General features: G+C 38.5%; 2 protein-coding genes across 2 annotated transcripts; both read right to left on the reverse strand.

Annotated features, from left to right (window-relative positions):
- Positions 1–27: 27 nt before the first annotated feature.
- LOC128599311 (collagen alpha-1(III) chain-like) lies at positions 28–18,921 on the reverse strand. Its single transcript, XM_053610825.1, has 38 exons — positions 18,909–18,921; positions 18,572–18,625; positions 18,451–18,495; positions 18,314–18,359; positions 16,596–16,640; positions 16,050–16,103; positions 15,361–15,414; positions 14,057–14,110; positions 13,617–13,670; positions 13,442–13,495; positions 12,977–13,021; positions 12,840–12,884; positions 11,052–11,159; positions 10,888–10,941; positions 9,435–9,488; positions 9,124–9,177; positions 8,824–8,931; positions 8,662–8,715; positions 7,019–7,126; positions 6,884–6,937; positions 6,334–6,387; positions 6,165–6,218; positions 4,952–5,005; positions 4,710–4,817; positions 4,573–4,626; positions 4,385–4,438; positions 3,876–3,929; positions 3,698–3,751; positions 3,549–3,602; positions 3,354–3,407; positions 2,486–2,539; positions 947–1,000; positions 810–863; positions 656–709; positions 421–438; positions 276–329; positions 110–176; positions 28–41 (listed from the first exon to the last, which is right to left on the reverse strand). The coding sequence occupies exons 2-38, from the start codon at positions 18,598–18,600 to the stop codon at positions 28–30; spliced, it is 2,082 nt and encodes a 693-aa protein (XP_053466800.1). The 5' UTR covers positions 18,601–18,625; positions 18,909–18,921.
- Positions 18,841–21,458, reverse strand: LOC128599111 (collagen alpha-1(XII) chain-like). The gene is made up of 6 exons (XM_053610506.1): positions 21,360–21,458; positions 21,156–21,209; positions 20,717–20,761; positions 20,584–20,637; positions 20,376–20,483; positions 18,841–18,962 (listed from the first exon to the last, which is right to left on the reverse strand). Exons 1-6 carry the CDS (start codon positions 21,456–21,458, stop codon positions 18,882–18,884), a joined length of 441 nt encoding a protein of 146 aa, XP_053466481.1. The 3' UTR covers positions 18,841–18,881.
- Positions 21,459–22,251: the final 793 nt, after the last annotated feature.

Genomic DNA, 22,251 nt, shown 5'->3' on the forward strand with positions numbered 1-22,251 from the left:
AACACAGAAGCAGGAATTTTCTTCCTCTTATTGTATCCATACTGACAATGTGTAAGATTGTTAATGATCATGATGGCTGATCCTGAAAAGGCGATCCTGTTTGAGTAACCTGCCTTTAGCTGAGCCATTGTGAGGTTAAGAGATAATCCTGGGGGTCCCGGAGGACCAGGTGGTCCCTGCAGGAAGCATCAGAGAGTGTCAGCAACTACAATAAAGCTCAGTAAATTTATGGATTAGCCCATAATATACTGTAGGAATAGGAATATTTCACTCACAGGTAACCCTGTTTTTCCTACACGTCCAGGAAGACCAGGAAACCCCTTTAATCCCTGCAAATAGAACAGTTTTTACATTTCAGCAGCGCACATGAGATTACACAGTGCAGTATTTCTCAATTCAAACCCTGCCTCCAAACCCTACCTTTTCTCCAAACAGGCCCTGTGGAGGACATAAGTGATCAGAATTAATAATCATTTCATGCTGAGTGTTGATCTGCACTTCAAGGAGGATCATTTTCTTCTCTAAGTGCTTAGAAGACTTCATTAGCACACCATTAACTGTCCTGTGAGAGCTCTGTGCGCACTCTAATACAACTTAGACTAATGCAGCTGCATGCTAGATTATTTTAATGGGAGATTAATCGGAGGTAGCTTACAGGCATGCCGGGTAGTCCCGGGTCCCCTCTTCGCCCTGGTGGTCCGATATCACCCTAAAAACAACGCATGTTATCTCTAATCTCTCTACACCTTTCGAACGTTGATTTGGTTATGTTGCATTTGGAGTATTTGAGATGTTATTAAGCATGCCACCTGCTCTCCTTTCGGACCGTCTTTGCCCATTTCTCCAACAAATCCCAGCTGTCCCTGAAATAAATGTAAAGATTTTCAACACGTGTAAATATAATATTAATCAGGATACAGTAGTGCTGTAAATAAATGAACGATACCTTCGCTCCATCGCCCCCTGGTGGTCCATGTGCTCCCATTTCCCCCTTTTCTCCCTTCATACAGAAAATACAATATACATTACTTTTCTGTATTCTGATGGTTTTTAGACTATAAGGTGTAACAACGAGCCATTGTGAAATTTTATCTAGTGTGGTTTCTCCTATCTATATATAGGCTACACTACTATGAAGTAAGAACTAAAGCTATGTTCATATGCATTTAGTACTCTAGTATACAGTTTAGGATGTATTCCAGCATTTCATTGAGTAAATGCTAACTACTGGGAATTTAGTCTCTTTCCAGTGAGTCAGATCATTTGGCTTAGCTCACAAACAAGAGTCGACTCTTTCGGCTCCTAAATCCTTTTCTGTCTTTTTTTTGTTGTTGCTAAAACTAGGCAACTAGAAGTTTGTTCTATTTTGACCAGTGGTTGCTGTTCTTGTCGCTGAAAGAAAAAAACCTGCTCTACTCTACATTACTTTTCATTTCATTTGATCAAATATTTTGAAATAATTGACTCACCTAATCCCAACTGTCCACATAAAGTATTTAAACCAGCAGGGGATCTTATCCGTCATGCTGGCTTGTACACACGTAGCTGAGCATAAAACACACACATCACAATTCACACTAAAAATGCTAATAGCTATTAAACGGGGAAAAAAACGACTCATATATGCGAGTCGAGGGGGGCACGGTGGCTTAGTAGTTAGCACGTTTGCTAACAACTCCGGGGTTGGGTGTTCGAATCCTGCCTTCACCCTGTGTGTGCAGAGTTTGCTTCAGGGGTTTCCTCCGAGTACTCTTGTTTCCTCCCACAGTCCAAAGACATGCATTGTAGGCTGATTGGCATTTCCAAATTGACCACAGTGTGTGAATGTGTGTGCGATTGTGCCTTGCGACAGGTTGGACGGGTCCCCCGCCTTTACCCCGAGTTGCCTGGGATAGGCTCCAGACTCCTCCATGACACTGCGTAGGATAAGTGGTATGGAAAATGGACGGATGGATAGATATGCGAGTCAGCTCTCTGAAAAGAGTAGACTCGTATGCTAACAAAACATCACTACTAACTAGTGAACTCCAAGTATGTAAAAATTTACCATTCCTACTGAAAAAGCAACAAATAAATAATTAGTTTTCCAACGCGAACTCCATAATCAGTGGGAAATGTTTGTTGTCATTGGTAACTCCAAATGCTCCTCCGACTGCTACTTAGAAGGTAGAGTAAGATTTCATAGAATAGTTTCAGTCATAGAACAATCACTGGTCAAAACCAAAGACTCCTATTGGTGAGCTGAGCCAAATGATCTGACTCACTGAAAAGAGCCATAATTCCCATCATAACCCTAACCCTAACTCTATCTTCTATGTGAGTCAACTGTTTTATGAATATTACTGACATGTGGCTGATCTCAGTGTAAAGGTCACCCTAGTAAAAATCACGTGAGTGGCATTTCATAAACATTCAAAGATGATACAAAAATGATCTGAAAACAGGACACAGGAACTTTAACTTTGAGGTGGTAATTGCATCATACCTGTGGCCCTTGTTCACCCTTTTCTCCTTTTTCTCCATTTATGCCAGGCAAACCCTGTAGTAGAAAGAAGAATGTAGACACAGAAGATACATGAGTGATACACCGACTGTTCAGTACAGTTTATCTAAAAGCTAAAATAAACAGAAAGAAATGATTTGATAAAAATGAGAATGCAAGAGCGAGAGCAGTTATTATGCTTTCTAATCGAGCAAACTCCGCAATATTCGGGGGAGCTTGCAGTTTTTCAAAATTACCACAGGTTTTCAGCAGATTTGGGCCAAGAAGCGTCATGTGACGTCATCACGACACGCATTCAGTCAAAACCCTCTTCAATTCACGTGCGTCGAACATGAGTATAGCAAAAAGGTCTCGTTTACCAACAAATATCACTGCGAAAGAATTTCGTGCAATTGTGATTTCACAAACTCAAGTAGTTTTCTGCAAAAAAGCACAAAAAACTGCACACTAATGGTCTTTCGGTCTTTATTTGCTCCTGCCCCAGTCCACAAAGCTATAAAGTGTCCCAATTCTCTATCTGAGATTCAAAAGAACATCCTATATTCACCCTTAATGCATCGTTTGAAACAGCTTAAAACATTTACCCAAAAGCCCATATGTGTATTAGCTAGCATAACAGATCAGGCTGCTATGATGAGCAAGTTGGATGCAACAGTATGAAAAACCAATGATGCACCATTCTAGATGGTCATGTCAAGACTTGTCAACTGGCCCAAATACCTGCTTATACACCCTCACGTCCTTGACAGTTTATTCACCACATGACTACATAACCAAAGTGCAGATTTGGAGGAATACCACAGGACTCAGGATTCCATTCTGCACTAACAGAGGACGTTATATCACTCACATATGGACCTGGTCTTCCTGGTGGTCCACGCCACCCCACAGACCCCGGCTGTCCCTGAAAAAACAAAAAACCCAACAAAGCACATGTATTACAATCAAATCAAAGAAACAAGTGAAAATTTCTGGGTATCAAAATTACAGACTAATGAGATCAGATTACCAAAATGAGTTATTATTTAGAGGTAGTCATGTTCACCTTCTCTCCTCTGGTCCCCCTCGGCCCCTTCTGTCCGGCTTTCCCTCTTTTTCCCTAAGAGAAATTCGGTATAATAGTTCAGCTGATTCTCATGCTTTGATGTACTGTAAACTCAATAACAGTGTGTAGAATTGTCCTGATTTTCATACCGGCCGTCCAGGGTTCCCGGTACGTCCAGGCTGTCCATCTCGGCCATCCTTCCCCTGAAACAGACAAGAGTTTCTAGTCAGTACAGAGAATTGGTTTTGATTCATCACTGGATATATTATAAAGCAATAAGAAAGAGAAGGGAAATCATTCTATTGGACAATAAAAAAGTGTCCTGACCTTTTGACCTTTCTGTCCATCCCTTCCATCAAGACCAGGTCTGCCCTTTGGACCCTGAAAAAACATAGTAAGGAAAGCATATGGGTAGTAGTGTGGTGCAGGTCATAAGTAACTAAACTGCAGACAATTTTTGAATTTAATATCAAACACTGACTGAGCGTTAAAGTAGTCGTGTGTAAATTTTAGAGCCCTCTACTGCCAATAAAGTGAATTGCAATTGAAATAAAAAAACATCGACAAGCTGTCCCTCAAACCAACCCCACCCTATTTCCTTTTGTTGGGGTGGAAAAAGTGAAGTACACAAATTATAGACAGAAACAGGACGTTTCAGACAAAAGCCCTTATGTGAACATGTTATGTTTTTACCAAATACAGTATATGATGTGTGCCAGCCCTCAGGATGACTTGATAAATTAGTAGTGCTTCATGACTTATCCGATATGATATCAGTTATAATAACAACTATAATAGGGAGGTAATACACATGAGGAACTGACTGAAACACTGACCTGAGGTCCTGGAGGCCCAACAGACCCCTGAGCTCCCTTCTTCCCTTGAAGCCCCTGCACACAGGAGCAAATTCATTGCTAGAAATACTTGATACAGGGTGTGAGATTGAAAAGCCTGCATGATCTACTGCATATTTATATAAAAAAAATTAATATGCATATTTAATAAAAAATCTATCAGGCTGTACCTCTAATCCTGGAAGTCCAGGAGGCCCTCTGATACCAGGAAAGCCATCTGGCCCCTAAATAAGAAACAGCAAAATGATAGCATTAGGTGTGATTCATACAAATGAGAGCAGATTAACAGCACTTCTTTGAGACTCACCGCTTCTCCTGGAGGTCCTGGCCTGCCTGGGTCACTTTTTGAACCTTCTATACCTGGTAATCCTTTAGGACCTGTCAAGCCTTCAGAGCCTCTGGGACCAGGAGCTCCCTGAAACAGGGGCATTATCAGAGGATTCAGCATGTCAGTATGAGATCACTTTATGTGATATATATTATATATATATATATATACTGTATAAACACACAGAGAGAGAGAGAGAATACAAAAAGCAATACACCAACCTGTGGTCCAGGTTTTCCCATCTCCCCCTTTAGTCCTCTTTGTCCGGTTACCCCCTGTGACAGATTATTAGATTATTTTAACACAGAATACAAATAAATGTCTATTCCTATTCATTTATGCATTACAGAATAAAGCCCATCAAGAGATAAAACATACTGTAGTATGTATTCTGGCATTTCAAAACACAACAATACAATGTCATGAAAATACACAATGTAAAATAATTGATATAATACAGCTAAGACTAAATAAAACATTCCTAAATGTCATTAACTGGTGCAGTAAGGGAATGCACCTTCATTTTCCTCCACAACTGTAGTGTGAGTAACTACCACAAAAAAGAATTTTGAAATATTTCTCTGCACTGAAGAAATGAACACCAAAACCTGTTCACTCAAAACTCACTTACAGGAAGTCTAAAGGCAGTTATCATATCAGTAACCATTTATACAAAACTGGTATTTTTTGTAGATGTCTTTCATGAATGATATTTGTAAATTAAACTCTTCTGAGAGAGAAGAATTTTGTGGTTCCCGATGTAGTTGTGTGGGTCTGGTGTATGGATTAATCACAGTGATGTTGAATTCTAAAATCTGATTTGTCAGAATAAGAAGGTGTTGATTTATTTTTTTATTATTATTTATTTTATATTAATTTAGGTGCTAGTTTCCTATAACAGCAGCTCTGACAATAGTGCCAGCTATAATTCACGTTTATGGAAGGAGTCTATAGTGTCAGCTCTTTGTAACAGTCAGTGGTAACTTTAAGTTTTCTGTCATGGCTTTCATCATTGTTGTGCTATAAGAGGAATATAACACTTTGGGATATGCTGTTTGGGGTGGTAATTTTATTTCTGTTGTTGTTACTGTTGTTGTTGTTGTTGTTGTTGTTGTTGTTGTTGTTGTTGTTGTTTTGACCTGGAACACACCACCCTTCTGCTATTTATTATTTATCTATGTGATTTAAAAAAAATTTTAAAAAATCTTTATATATGTTTATTATGATTACAAGGCTATTGGTAGTCCTACAACTGAGTGTTTATTCTTGCAAAACTAGGAACACTTAACTAGCCAAAGAACTCTTTCAGAATCCTTAAAGTGTACCCTATAGATGACATTGAAAAGCTGAGGTGTTTCTTTAACCGTTCCATATGCATGAACAACCCCTAAGCAAGACCATAGCTATTTTAAAAAGATAACACATGGAGCTTACCTGCTGGCCATCTTCTCCCAGAGCTCCTGTCACCCCACTAATCCCAGGATCACCCTGTTAGACAAAAAGGAATATGTGGGGCAACATATTTAATGTGTTATATTTAAGGTCTTTTATCTTGTTTACAGTTAAGAAAGATAGAATACAGATACAAGACGTAATTACATACCTTTGGCCCTGGTTGTCCATCTTGACCTGGAGGTCCTCTGAATCCCATCAGACCCTATAAACACCCAAATAAATTACATTCATTAATTGCATTAAACGTGTACAATAAAAATCCATCCATCTTCCACCCTGCTTATCCTACACAGGGTCGCCTATCCCAGGGACTACGGACAATTCAGAAATGCCATTCAGCCTACAATGCATGTCTTAGGACTGGGGAAGGAAACTGGAGAACCCAGAGGAAACCCCTGAACACAGGCCAGAGGCGTGATTCGAACTCCACAACCCCAGAGGTACCAGGTAAACGTGCTAACCACTAAGCCTCTGTGCCCCCACAATACAAATTTATCCTTGTAATGCAACATTTCTATCCTGGTAGGAGTGGTCTCTTCCAGGATGACTCCGCCCCGAGGATATATAAGCATAAATAAGCATATGCAATATTTTGTTTTATAATAACACGTTCTGACATTTTCATTCAGTTTGTTTATACAAAATGTGCAGTGAAAACAGAAGAGGTGTATTAAAACTCCACTTCTGCATCAGTCTACCTCTAATCCCAACAGTCCTGCTGGTCCAGTTTTCCCCATCAGTCCACTCTGACCCTGGAAAATAATCACAAAGGATGTTCAAATCAGAGGATCAGAAGAAGAAAAAAACACAAGACCACACTAAGGTGAACTCACAAGAAATCCAGCATAGCCTTTATCACCCTTTCGCCCTCTTTCTCCTTGGACCCCAAAGAATCCTGGGGGCCCAGCATCCCCCAGGACCCCCCGCAGCCCAGGGTCTCCCTACAAATAGCAAAAAAACAAACAAAAAAACAAATCTAGAATTTGTCTAAACTGTAGACTCCATAAACACATCAAGACATCATCAGATTTTCAGACCAGTTCTCAAAGTAGATGAAGAGAACCCAATTAAACAAATGAGATAAAATATTATATTTGGTCATTTATTTATTGAGGAAAATGATCCAATATTACATGTCTGTGAGTGGCAAAAGTATATGAACCTTTGCTTTCAGTATCTGGTGTGAACTCCTTGTGCAGCAATAACTTTAACTAAACGTTTCTGGTAACTGTTGATCAGTCCTGCACATCGGCTTGGAGGAGTTTTAGCCTGTTCCTCAATACAGAACAGCTTCAACTCTGGGATGTTGGTGGGTTTCTTCACATGAACTGCTGGCTTCAGGCCCTTCCACAACATTTCTGTTGGATTAAGGTCAGGACTTTGACTTGGCCATTCCAAAACATTAAGTGCATTCTTCTTTAACCATTCTTTGGTGGAATGACTTTGGTGTGCTTAAGGGGTAGTTGTCTTGCTGCATGACCTACTTTCTCTTAAAATTCAGTCCACGGACAGATATCCTGACATTTTCCTTTAAAATTCGTCGGTCTATTTCAGAATCCATTGTTCCATCAATGATGGCAAGTCGTCCTGGCCAAGATACAACAAAACAGACCCAAACCATGATACTACCACCACCATGTTTCACAGATGGGATAAGGTTTTTATGCTGGAATGCAGTATTTTCCTTTCTCCAAACATAACGCTTCTCATTTAAACCAAAAGTTCTGTTTTGGTCTCATCTACCCACAGAACTTTTTCCCAATAGCCTTCTATGTTGTCCACATGATCTTTAGCAAACTGTAGAAGGGCAGCAATGTTCTTTTTGGAGAGAAGTGGTTTTCTCTTTGCAACTCTGGCATGCTTGTTCTTTGAGTGATCCTTGTTGGTCTGCACTCCTGGGGAGGGTAACGATGGTCTTGAATTTCCTCCATGTGTACACAATCTGTCTGATTGTGGATTGGTGGAGACCAAACTCTTTAGAGATGGTTTTGTAACCTTTTCCAGCATGATGAGCATCAACAACTCTTTTTCTGAGGTCCTCAGAACTCTCCTTTGTTCGTGCCATAATACACTTCCACAAACGTGTGTTGTAAAGATCCGACTCTGATAGATCGCTGTTCTTTAAATAAAACAGGGAGCTCGCTCACACCTGATTGTCATCCCATTGATTGACTTGTCATCCCATCTACTTTCACCTTCAAATGAACTGCAAATCCTAGAGGTTCACATAATTTTGCCATGCATAGATAGATATGTAATATTGGATCATTTCCCTCAATAAATATTTAAATAAATATGATAAAAAAAAGAATCATATTTCTGTCTCATTTGTTTAACTGGGTTCTCTCTTCTACTTTTAGGATTTGTGTGAAAGTCTGATGATGTTTTAGGTCGTATTTATGCAGCTATATAGAAAATCGTAAAGGGTTCACAAAATTTCAAGCACCACTGTATTTGATGCTTGAACTCAATGTACCTTTTGTCCTTTAGGGCCTGGATCTCCAATGCTGCCCACAAGTCCTGCAAACCCCTATAATAAAAATGGTTTAAAATGATTCTCCTTTTACAGTATAAGGGACCCTAATATACACTTTTTAATATAATTATGAGGAAATAGTAATTAATGTCGGAAATGGACCTCTTTTCCACTTGGTCCTCTCTCTCCCTGCGTCCCTCGAGGGCCTTGTTGCCCTGGCTGTCCTTGAACGCCCAGTGGTCCAGGCTTCCCGACAGGCCCGGCTGAGCCCTATAATACAAATTCAAGTAGCTGAATACAAAAAAAGAGCCAACCCCCAACGCCCCCCTCACCCCCCAGAAAAATATATATAGTGTCACAGTGGGAAAAAAGTCAATAATACAATTAAATTTCATATATGCGTTATTATAAAGTGTAACTGATTTATAAAGCTGCAGTGGAAGATTTCTCAGGCTCACTCACATGTTCCCCCTTTCTTCCTGGTGCCCCTTCTAACCCCCGAGGCCCAGGAAATCCCTGCAGAGACACAGACATACACTTTATTAGAGATTACCATCTACCATCTACTTGTAATAATATCAAAATGGATGCCAACAAGATGAAAAGACAAAGATGTGCACCAGTCAACAAAACATACTGAATCTCACAATATTACACAATACTGATAATCTAAGAAGACACTTGGTACAGTATATTATTTGGTAGAGCTCCAATGCAAGAATGTCTCTCCTACCATAAGCCCTAACCTGTTAAAAAGAAGGAACTGAACTAACCTGCTGTCCGGACAGACCAGTAGATCCAGGGTCACCTGGAGGTCCTGGAGCTCCCTTTAGAAGAAAAATCGTATTGTCCACTTACAAGCAACATCCATTCTTGTTTATTATTAGATTTGCTTAGTGGCTCTTCTTATTTTTAACTTCTATGTGTATGCATTTATGGTAATCTGGAATAACCGAGTGATACAATCATGTAAGTTACATTGTACGTAGTAGAGTAATGATAATGAAACTTCATAAAACTAGGTTCTTGACAAAATAAGTAAAGAATAAAACACTTGGTGTTCTGCTATAGGAAAATATCATTTTAGAAGCATCAACAATAATCAATAATTCACTGTTACCACCCCGAAGTTGATTATTTTCATGTCCCAGAGTGGTTTATTCCGCTTACATTGCAGCAACTGGCCAAACATTAAAAGGTTTCAATGCTAATTTTTTATTTATTAAAGTTACAGCTTCACCTCTGACTGTTACAAAGCACAATATTAATCTCTTTATGTGGAATGTCCACCATACAAGTCACTGTGTAAGCTCTTACTATAGAAACTATAACTTATATTATATAAATGTCAATGTTCCTTTGCACTACCTGAGCTATGATGTTATAAAACATTAACACTTTCTGACCAATCAGATTTGAGAATTCATGAACACAGTGACCGCTGACAAAGGTACATATGTTAACATAATTAAAGCATCATCAGCTGCTAGTGGACGTCTACAGTACAGCAGCCCCAATGAAAGCCTATATATCAGGATAATTATTTGCTAGCTATATTTTATCTGTGTTTTTTTTTTTTGTAATGGATCAGCTTTTATGGTTGGAGTCTGGTGTGTGATTAGCAGGGCTTGGTGTGTGATTAGCAGGGCTTGGTGTGTGATTAGCAGGGCTTGTACAGCTTGTACAGTCTTGTGTGTTATACTGTAGGTTGAGCTTCACAAATTCCAGCATTTCACGATCGCAGAAATGAACGCAAAATCAAGGAAACGCCGCAATATTCCGAGCAACTTGCAATTTTTCAAAATCACCGCAGACTTTCTGCAGATTCTGGCCGAGACGTGTCACGTGCACGTCATCACAACGCACATTCGGCCAAAGCCTTCTTCGATTCACGCGCGTCGAACATGAGTACAGCTAAAAGGTCTCATTTACCAACAAACCAAGCAATTGCAATTTCACTATTTCAAGTAGTTTCTGCAAAAATAAAATTCTGCAAAAAACTCTGCAAGCTGGATCGAAATTTTTGAAAAAATCCACAGCAAAATCGAGCATTCTTGGCCGCAAAAATCACACAAAAACCTCCATGAAATCTTTCCCATAAAAACCCACCTGCCCACCTCCCAACCCCTATTCCATACAGTATGTTCCAGCTTTTACTCTGCTTACATCTGAAACTGAAATACATTTCAAACATGTAGGATAAAAGAAAAAAACTTTTTCTTTAACCTGCTGCCCTTTCTCTCCTGATATTCCGACTCTCCCAGCAGCTCCTGGTGCTCCCTGACAGTCAGGAAAAGACAAGTAATCAGTGTCACTAAACATGTACTCTGCAGTTTATTTCCTATTAGGTTGCAGTGGTATAATGAGTAAAATGAGGAGTACCCACTCACTGGCAATCCAACAGGCCCCATTTTTCCACTTGGCCCTTGAGGTCCCAGACTGCCAGGAGGACCAGGTTTCCCTGGTGTGCCCACAGAGCCTGGTGGGCCTGCTGAACCCTGAAAATGTGCATGAGTGTTAGGAAACCAGGAGCATCACAACGATACTAATTTATTGTGTTTTGTGTCTTTGTGGACAATTTTGAAGCAAAAGCAAATCCTCCAGGCTTGTACATTATGTATTGAATATGATTGATAAGTAAGGAATAAAACATTTTGGGGGCATGCTGTTATAGGAGAACAATCAACAACCGGGTGGTGTGTGGTGGCCCAAAGCAAAGCGGAGCTACTGTTCCCATCCTGACGTTGATTATTTTTCTCTAACAGCATGTCCTGAAGTGTTTTATTCCTCTTATACCACAGCCATTTAAAAACGCTAGCATTTTTAATTTATCAGAGAATAAGATATTGTATATTTTATCCATGTATAGTCATTTAATGTTGTGGGAAGTCCACAAAACGTCACCATATCAACAACTGCACATGTTTTTAAATCTGTTTAACGTGGTGTGTCCACTATACAAGTCCCTGTGCAAGTTGTTACTATAGAAACAATAATGTATTAGATCAAGCACGTTAATACAGTAAAAGCCTGTGATTTGTCTTGTAGCGAAAACTACAGTCCGAGCTGCTCTATAGATAATTAATAAATCAGAATCGAGTATCGACAGCACTATTGCTGTAAATATTTCTGGATGACCACCAAAATACTGCAATTTCACCAGAAGTAAGATGACTGAAGAATCAGGAGACAAGAGCCAGGGTATATTAAAAGAGACAGCCTGGGCGCTCTATAGTCTAAACAAAAATTGGACACTTTATACTGATATGTACATGCGAAGGACACGCTCAAGGATAATAAAAGAAAAACTTAAGGGAAAAACATAATCAAGGACAAAAACATCTTGACCCAAAAACAGATATGAGTACATCATAACAGAACAAAGGACAGACATGTATGCATCATGAGTAAGCAAAAATCACACTGGATTGATCTTAAAGGGATAGTACACCAAAAGATGAAAATTCTATCATCGGTTACTCACCCTCATGTCGTTCCAAACCCAAAAGACGTTCCTTCATCTTCGGAACAGAAATGAGGGCATTTTAATGAAACCTGGGAGATTTCTGTCGCTCCATTTACACTCCAGTAACCAAAACTTTCAAGCTCCAAAAAGTTCATAAAGGCATTGTAAACAATAATCCATGTGATTCCAGTGATTTAATCCCAATTTTATAAAGCGATGTGAATGCTTTGTGTGGGCAAAAAAATAAATGAAGTCTTTATTCACAAAATATCTTCCCTTCCGCACAGATCTCCGACGCATTCACGAGAGAACCACGACGCATGCATGTTTATTTAGACTTCATTTGTTTTTTTTGCACACACAAAGCATTCGTATTACTCCATAAAATGGGGATTAAACCACTGGAGTCACATGGATTACGTTTACGATGCCTTTATGAACTTTTTGAACGTTTTGGTTACTGGACTTTAAATGGAGGGACAGAAATCTCCCAGGTTTCATTCAAAATATCTTCATTTGTGTTCCGAAGATGAGTGCAAGTCTTACGGGTTTGGAATGACATGAGGGTGAGTAATTGATGACAGAATTTTCATTTTTGGCTGAACTATCACTTTAAATGATTGAATCGTATATCTTTCATCAATAATCATGGAAAAATAGGAAACAATCCCACACAATGTACAAGAAAGTATTAACAATAGGAGATACTCACAGGTGGTCCTTGTATACCAGCTGGTCCTATCTCACCTTGGCGGCCCTACAAAATAAAAGATCATATTTAAGAAGAAGTTTCTTGTCCTTAAGATCCTTTGTTTGTTTGTTTTCTTAAGCACAAGGTCAACACTACACCTGAGGTCCAGGTGGGCCCCTCTCTCCTGGTGTACCAGGAGGACCCTAAGAAATGAAAACAAAAAACAATAAGTATGGTACAGTAAGTTCTATAAGGAACACACCTTAAAGAAGCAATCTGTAATGTTTAAAAGTCTTACTACACCTGAAACTGCCATACAATTTCAGAGATACCTTTGCAAAACTGGGGTTCGTAATGCTACCATTGACTTTCTTCATTTGACCTTTTTTTTCAGGCCCAGAAATTGGCTCTGCCCCCAAATGAAGCAGCTGCACAACTCTGGCCTTTCCTCTTAAGGAGCAACTCATGAGCCACACCAGAGGGAGAGGGAGTTCAAGCAGAGTAAAGGCTTCTCATCATTTTATCTTCAATTGTAATTCATCTCACAGACAGAGGGTTCCTAACATTACAAACTGCTCCTTTAAGGGCCATATAGTATAATAAAAAGCAGTCGTTCAGCTTACAGGAGGTCCCCTTTGTCCTGGTTTCCCAATAGTTCCTCTTACACCAGGCTCACCCTATAAACAATAATTAACTGTGAGAACATTTGCAGCAATATATATCAAATCTATAAAATAATAAAGAATATAGTTTAGTGATATATGGTTTTAATTTAAACAGCATAACACATCCTCTCACCAGTTCTCCCATATGGCCAGGCCTTCCCTGTAGGCCTCTTGACCCTGGATAACCCTGTGAGAACATCATAAATGACATTTAATTACTGACACCCAAACATACTTATACACCACATACCAGATATAAAGTTATTTAATCAAATTTTAGTTTAAAGGTGCAGTGTGTATTGATTAAACATGTTTCTAGACATATGACGATGTACTTTTGAAGATACTTCAGAAAACAAACCGCTCCTTTAAATGGCTGAGAGTGAGGTTTCAAATAGAAGTGTGTAAAAGGTGACACTGGCACTCTCGTAGTCTCAGAATCAGAAATGAACAGTTAATGAACACATTACCTACCAACTGCACGATGAGAGTATAGAGGCACGCATGTATTAGCACATTCAGTTCAGTGTCGAGGCAACAATATTTAAACTGACAAGATGGGATTTCACTTACATACATTCCCACATGCCCCTGTGGACCATCAGTTCCTGGCTTCCCTGATAAACCCTGATCAACATGAAGCGTATTCAACAGGTTCATACAGACAACACTCATTGTGTATTAGTACAATATAAGACTTAAACATATTATGTTGGTCATAAGATTAGCATACTACCATTATTCTAATATATAACAGTATTATATATACATATATACATTATATATATATATATATATATATATATATATATATATATATATATATATATATATACACACACACACACACAGTGGTGCTTGAAAGTTTGTGAACCCTTTAGAATCGTGAATATGATTTAAAACATCATCAGATTTTCACACAAGTGCTAAAAGTAGACAAAGAGAAGCCAATTATAATAACAAATGAAACAAAAATATACTTGGTCATTTATTTATTGAGGAAAATGATGCAATATTTCATATCTGCGAGTGGCAAAAGTATGTGAACCTGTAGGATTAGCAGTTCATTTGAAGGTGAAATTAGAGTCAGGTGTTTTTAATCAATGGGGTGACAATCAGGTGTGAATGTTTCATTTAAAGAACAGGAATCTATCAGAGTCTGATCTTCACAACACATGTTTGTGGAAGTGTATCATGGTATGAACAAAGGAGATTTCTGAGGACCTCAGAAAAAGAGTTGTTGAAGCTCATCATGCTGGAAAAGGTTACAAAACCATCTCTAAAGAGTTTGGTCTCCACCAATCCACAATCAGATAGATTGTGTACACATGGAGGAAATTCAAGACCATCGTTACAAGTATAATATTTTTGTCTCATTTGTTTAATTGGGTTGCCTGAAAACCTTTTAAATGTTTTAGGTAATAATAACGAAGTAATATAGAAAATTTTAAAGGTTCACTAACTCTCTCTTTCTCTCTCTCTCTCTCTCTCTCTCTCTCTCTCTCTATATATATATATATAAATATATAAGCAACATTTTTAGGTATTTTCATGATGAACAGCACAGGTGGTCATGTCACACAAATGAAAAATGAAGTGGGGTTCGGATACATATACATTATTAAGAAGTACAGTTAGGCATGCTGCAGTGATATCCAATCAAGGAATTAAAGCCTTGTGCCCAAGATCTCAGCTCCAACAGCAAAAAACAGGTCTTGGGCCTGACCAAAACAGCAACATGCCAGAGTTAACCAGCAAATTATGTGTGCACAGGCATAAAAAAAAAAGAGTTCCTCAGCAGTTTGGATGGTTCTAGCATTCTAAAGGGTTTTACAGTACAGAGCACCTTTTCCAAAAATACCATAGGAGAAACTCACCCTCTCTCCTGGGGCTCCTGGGCTGCCATCTTGACCAGGCCGACCAGGTGAGCCCTAGAGTGAAATATTATAATGAAAGTAAAAGAATACCGAATCACCATTTTTTTTTTTTTTAAACAGGAGAATTGGATTTTCTCTGAAACCTTTTCTAAAACATTTACCACCATCAGTGCTTCTGATAATAAGTTTGTCCTCCCTTTAATCATTTACATGCTCTTTTTATATATACTTTATTAATAATGTTGTTCTAAATAAAATGTTTACCTTTAAACCTGACAAGCATTTGTATCTTAAACCACAACTACAACTACAAGTTAAAAAAATATTTTCTGATATTGTAAATATGAAACTTTAAAAATTGCACTTAAATATTCATGTATGGATCTGAAGTAACGTTGATACATTTTAGTGTACATTCAGTGTCAATATTCAAGTAAATTCTCTCCTGACATGAGCAGCCTTCTGGGAGAGTTATAATTAAAGGTGCTGTTTGTAATTTCAAACAATGTTGCTAGACCTCTAATGATTATATCATTCACAAATAACCTTTGAAATAAAATGTGTAATGTAAAGTTTTGACATGTAATCAGTTTAGCTAGTTTCTTTGTTTACATTTTTCTGGACCAGAAATGGTATCAGATACACCAGATTGATCCTACTTCCGATTAAATTAGTTGAAACATCTTTACCAGTGAACCAGTGGCTCCACTTTTTCCAGGTTCTCCCGCTAATCCACGGAAACCCTAGATTTGACATAAACTACATGTTACGTTTAACACTGTACATATTTATGTGTCACATTATAGACGTCACATGTTCACAGATCAGCCGACCATGCACATGCCTTCCTATGCAATACAAACTAACTCAGAAACAACATCTAACATTGAGACATCCTTATTTCCTGTCAAACCTCTAACCCAGGTCACTGAGAGAGTTTCCAAAGCCCACAGGATGTTTCAAATACTGTTAAACTTAACTATGTGTGATCTCGTCACCTCTCGCAGACCCCTTGTGACATTTACGCGCTTGTCTAACGTGCATGGCACTTTTTTTCTTCCCGTAAAAGCAAAGTGTGACCGTCCATGTGCACTGACCACACACACAATGAATCTGAGCAGTTACATCCTCATACATTCTGCTAGCATTTTATTAGAATTTAAGACATACATGAGAGTTTTGTCCAAATCTGCATCTGAACATTTTATTAAAACTCTAATAACAACAGTACTCACGTTAGCTCCTTTATCTCCCGGGCTTCCAGCTGAACCAGGAACACCCTGTAAGTGAAACAGATAAAATAATACACCTTCTTTTAGGATTTCATTGTTAGAACAGCATAAGACATAAATAAATAAATAAATAAATAAATAAATAAATAAATATATTTATATGAGTCTACTCAGAGGTGAGTAGTAAGGTGTACATTTACTCCTTTACATTGAGTTTTTGAATACAATATAATGTAGATTTGCATTCATACTGTCTATAACCTATGCCATTTTTCCAACATATTTATTATTCAATGGATGTTCTGTTTGTTTTATAATTTACTAATTATTCAAATTCAGCAACTTATGTTCAAAGGTCTCATCCATATTTATGCAGGGAAAGTTCAGAGTATTCAGACTTGGTTTGGGCAGGTGCTTAAGTTGATTTTCCTGATTAATGTCTCTGTTTAAGATACAATACTGTTAATAAATGAATAGCATCATATTAGTGTATCCATCCATCCAACCATCTTCTATACCGCTTATCCTTTTCAGGGTCACGGGGAAACCTGGAGCCTATCCCAGGGAGCATCGGGCACAAGGCGGGGTACACCCTGGACAGGGTGCCAATCCATCGCAGGGCACAATCACATACACACTCACACACCCATTCATACACTACGGACACTTTGGACATGCCAATCAGCCTACCATGCATGTCTTTGGACTGGGGGAGGAAACCGGAGTACCCGGAGGAAACCCCTGCAGTACGGGGAGAACATGCAAACTCTGCTCACACAGGGCCATGGTGGGAATCAAACCCCCGACCCTGGAGGTGTGAGGCGAACCACTAAGCCACCGTGCGCCCCATATTAGTGTATGTTCAAGGGAAAATTTGTGTGTAATGATGATTGCAGGATGGCACTTTTTCTTTCCTGATACTGATGCTGAAACCTCGAGTTTAAGCCAATACTGATACCTATCTGATATTGCTAAAGAACTTTGCACTTAAACCTTTCACACAAAAGTAACTTCCACTGTAAAAAATAATTAGAATATGTATAAAGTATAAATATAATAAAATCAATCCTAACAAAAGATAAACAGTCAAGTCTCCCTATATGTAAATATTTCCAGTTCCAAAAATACATTTCTTTTTCTAATCCAATTCCAATCATTGCCATTCGTTACAGGATCTGATATCCCCGTCCATTTTTTCTGCCACGTCTAGTGCTTAACTGAGACATGGCTGTGTTTTTGGCAAATTCTCACACAACTGTTGGAGTAGTTGCTTCTGAGGCCTAAATACTAATGTGAGAATTTAGGTACTAACTCCTGACCAATTTCTCACTAAGGTCTAAATACAGCCCTAAAACTGCGTTCATTTTCCTTTTCCTCCCTGTAATTTGCCACATTCTCACATCTCCTTCAGATCACAAAAAGGTCAGAACTTACACGTTCTTTCACCAAAGGTTGGCAGTAGTTAAGCAGTTGTTGTTGTTGTTGTTTTTAAATAATTCATTTAGTAATCATATCATTGTAGCTGAGAATACCAGAAAATGTATACTTTCTACTGATTTTCATTTACACCTTCCAAGGGCTCATTTGGAACGTTCATCTCTACATCCTTTAATTGTTGCCTTTCGGAAACAATTGGATCATACAAAAAGATTATGAGAAATAAATATAAAACAAACTGTAATGTGTTAAGTTGATAAGTTATAAAATGGGAACCTGTGTACCAGGCTTTCCGTCTGCTCCCTCAGTACCTGGTGGGCCTTTGAGACCCTGCCAACAAAGAACACACACAAACTGCATAACAGCAAACAATACAAACTTATATACATATGCTGATCCATTATAAAAAATCTGGACCTACCGGATGTCCAGACCCACCGGGTGGCCCGTGTTGGCCTGCTCGTCCCTGTAGACAGAAAAACTTTTTGTTTTCATGCTTTTTTTTCTGTTTTGTATCACACTGGATTGAAAGTATATCTTACCCGCTGTCCTCTGGTCCCTGTTCTTCCATTGTGTCCAAATTCACCCCTACTCCCCTATGTTCACAATCAAGTGCAAAACCATAAACAGAGATCATGACGAGAACAGATCTGACAGCAAATTGCATATAATGTACAGACCAGATGGATGGAGATGGCAGTGAAATCAGAGGACGTCCTACACAAAAGGATCTTGTTACAACATTTTTTGTTTTATAAGAGACTCTCTATGAGAATGACTAAACGTGGGATCAATGTCAAATGCTAAGCTCTTTTCCAGATGATATTTGTCTCTTATTGCTCCACCTGAAAGTCATAAACTGCTATAAACTGCTCTGACCTTTGGGCCTTCCTTTCCGATCATTCCCTGGAGACCCACTTCACCATCTTCACCCTGGCAAAGAAATGACATGAGGCAAAGAAAAGGGGAGTAAATGAGAAAGAAAAAAAATCTTCTTATCTAACTTATCCTATATAACTAACTTCTAATCAATGCGTCATTAAATCCCTAATTAGGAAACAATAAAAGAAGCCCATAGTCATTTTAGTGCAAGTTTTAGAGCAAATTTTTAAGAAATACATAGAAATACATATAAATACATATACTGCAAAATTTCTAAGCAATATATTTTCCGAATATATTTTCGTGTGTTGCTGAAGAGCTTCATTTGTGTAACTCTTCCAAACAATGTGTTGTAATAGTCACATATTCCCCCTTCTCAAGCATGTGCCATTGTTTGTTTCATTTTGCGTTCATGTCATGTGCTTTTTTTTGTTATGAGTATGTGTTTGTTTTTGGTTTCTGTCCTGTCTCCACCCCGGTCCTGTCATTAGTGTGTCTCCAGTTTGTGTCCAAGGGTTCTGTGTTAAGTCTGCAAGAAGTTATATTTAGTTATATACTATTTAAACCTCCGTGTCCTTTGTCTTTCCTGGTTGTGACCCTTGCTCATGTTTTTCATTTTTGAATATGGACTATCCTACCTTGTTGCTGTCTGCCTGTGATTTGAGCCCCATCACAGACTTTGACTATGATTGTAGGATTGCCCACGATGCATCCTGCCTCTCACTCAAGCATGCTACAGTTAAATAGCTGCTGATTAACAGTTTATTTTAAAAGCTAACAAACCTGTCCAACTCCGGGCAAATTTTAAAATGTTACTGTGTTTGAATCTTTCTTTGCTTTTTCCCCAATGTTAATGGACAACAACGATAGAATAAATAAATTATGATATATGTAGTACATGATAGCCTACAAATAATATGCCTTGCTCATATCAAATATTATATAATCAATCATTTATATCCTATACTGTATATATTTCATACATATCATAATGTATATGAAACATATGAAACTACTAGTCAATATGATCCAAGAGGTGTGAAAAGCACCAATTATTCTAGACATGAAAAATATATTTGCAGTGCATTAAAATTGTATATTTTGGCATATTTAATTTTTTATTGGTCTTTGGTTTTGTTAACATTATAATCACAAATTATCATCATAAAATAGAAAGCCTTGAGAGAATACAGTAATATGCAACAATAATAATATATTCATTTTGTATTAAACAATTATGCCACTACAGTTAGAAGTATTAAATCCATATGATTCTAATGATATTTTACCTCACTGGTAAGCAGACTGATTAAACAGTTTGTGATGGAGTGGAGAAAATCTTGCAAATAGTGTTGAGGAAGTCTAAGGCTTAAAAATCCTTAACCATGGCTGATCTGCCCCTCAAACAAGTACAGCAGAATAATCATATGCTCCTGAAACAGGTCAAGTTCATGGTAACCATACCTGGCTACCTGGAGACCCTGGTTGACCTTTGACCCCAGGTAAGCCAGTAAGGCCTGACTGACCTCTCTCCCCCTGAGGACCCATAATGCCTGGGTCTCCAGGTGCACCCTGATTGCAACAAAACAGAAAGGGACCATATAAATACAGCAGTTCAAACACTAGTGCATCAGTTGTAATATTTGAGACTACTGGGTTAGAGGATCGTTACTCTTTCTCCTTTTGGTCCAGGATCACCTCTCTCTCCATCCGGACCTCTGCTGCCCTAGATAATTAACACTAATTAAAAAAAGACACCAAAACAGACAAATTTTTGAAAATCCCATAATACTAAAAAGTCTTACTGTGTTGCCTAGAAATCCTTTTGGACCTGGATCTCCAATTTTGCCCTACAGAAAAAGAAAACAGAGTAGCAAATTCATCCACTGGTCCACTGAGTGTCTGATATCTTATATCTTATATACAGTTTTCTGAAGTTTCTGAATCATAAATGATGCAATCTGATTGGCTGGCTACATTTCTGGTTCCATGTGCTGGTTTAAAAATGGGGGAAAAAAACAACTTTTGAACACTGTGACACAATGAGCTATTCTTTCAGTTAATGCTGACTAAATGAGATAATCAACAGATTATAGAAAAAGATCTTTGGTTGGTCGTTGGTCGCGGCAGCATGGTGGCCATTTCTGATCTTGTGACACTTACAAAGAAGAATAACCTCAAAGCTTCACTTACAAAATGACATTTGTACTTGTTTTGTAGTTGAAAAAAAAAACAACAACTCACCATTGGCCCTTCAATTCCATGTAGTCCTCTGTTTCCCACCTTACCTTCCTGTCCCTAAAAGGACAGATCACAGATGCAAAACTGAAAATATATATGTACCGTATATTTAGATTATGATGCACGTTTTTCCAATTAGACATTTCAGACAATCTTGATTTCCAATTTATTAATTGGAGGCACAGTAGAAATGATATCAAAACTTACAATGTGACCTTTAAGTCCGCGAGGTCCATCATTCCCTGGTGGTCCCTGGCAGAAAATATGAGTGACAACACTAATCCTTAAACATGGCATTATACACATATACCAAGTATAGTGTATGTCTTATATATAGGATTGTGTACAAAACAATTATACTATTCAAATATACGGGGGGAAAATATGCATGCAATACTAATGTCTAATCTGGGCTGGGACTGACAAAGGCCACGTCTCATTCACTTTGCTTAACGCACAAAGGCCACGCCTCCTTAATTAGCGCTGAGGGACAGAGGACACACCTCCTTGACTGAGACTGACAGGTACAGGCCAACTTTCATTAATGACAACTGACATGCACAGAGGCCACACCTCCTTCACTGAAACTGACAGGTATAGAGGTAACATCTCCTTCACTGCTGTTTACCTGTGGACCTGGCAGACCAGGGAGGCCTCTGATTCCTTCCGTACCAGCAGGACCCTGAAGGAAGCAGACAGACAGACAGACAGACAGACAGACAGACAGAGAGATGAAACAGTATTTCAGATAGAAATTGCATCAATGGAAATGATAAGAGTACATACCTGGGGGCCTTTTCTACCCACTGGTCCTGTAGGTCCAAAATCTCCCTATAAGAACCAACAGCAATAAAATTGTGTCCACAGACTAATATATATATACACACACTGACTGTAAATATATACTGTAAATAAAATATTCATTTTAACTCAATTCTCTTTAAAAACTCACTTCAGAGCCATTAACTCCTTGTGCCCCCACCATCCCTGTAGCCCCCGGAGCTCCCTGTGATCACGCACATAAATCAGCAGGAGCAGTGATCGTATGGAATTTGTATCATATAAAGCAAGTGGACAGGTATGATTCACATGACTTTTA

This window comes from Ictalurus furcatus, chromosome 22 (assembly GCF_023375685.1).
Source record: "Ictalurus furcatus strain D&B chromosome 22, Billie_1.0, whole genome shotgun sequence".
Lineage (NCBI taxonomy): Eukaryota > Metazoa > Chordata > Actinopteri > Siluriformes > Ictaluridae > Ictalurus > Ictalurus furcatus.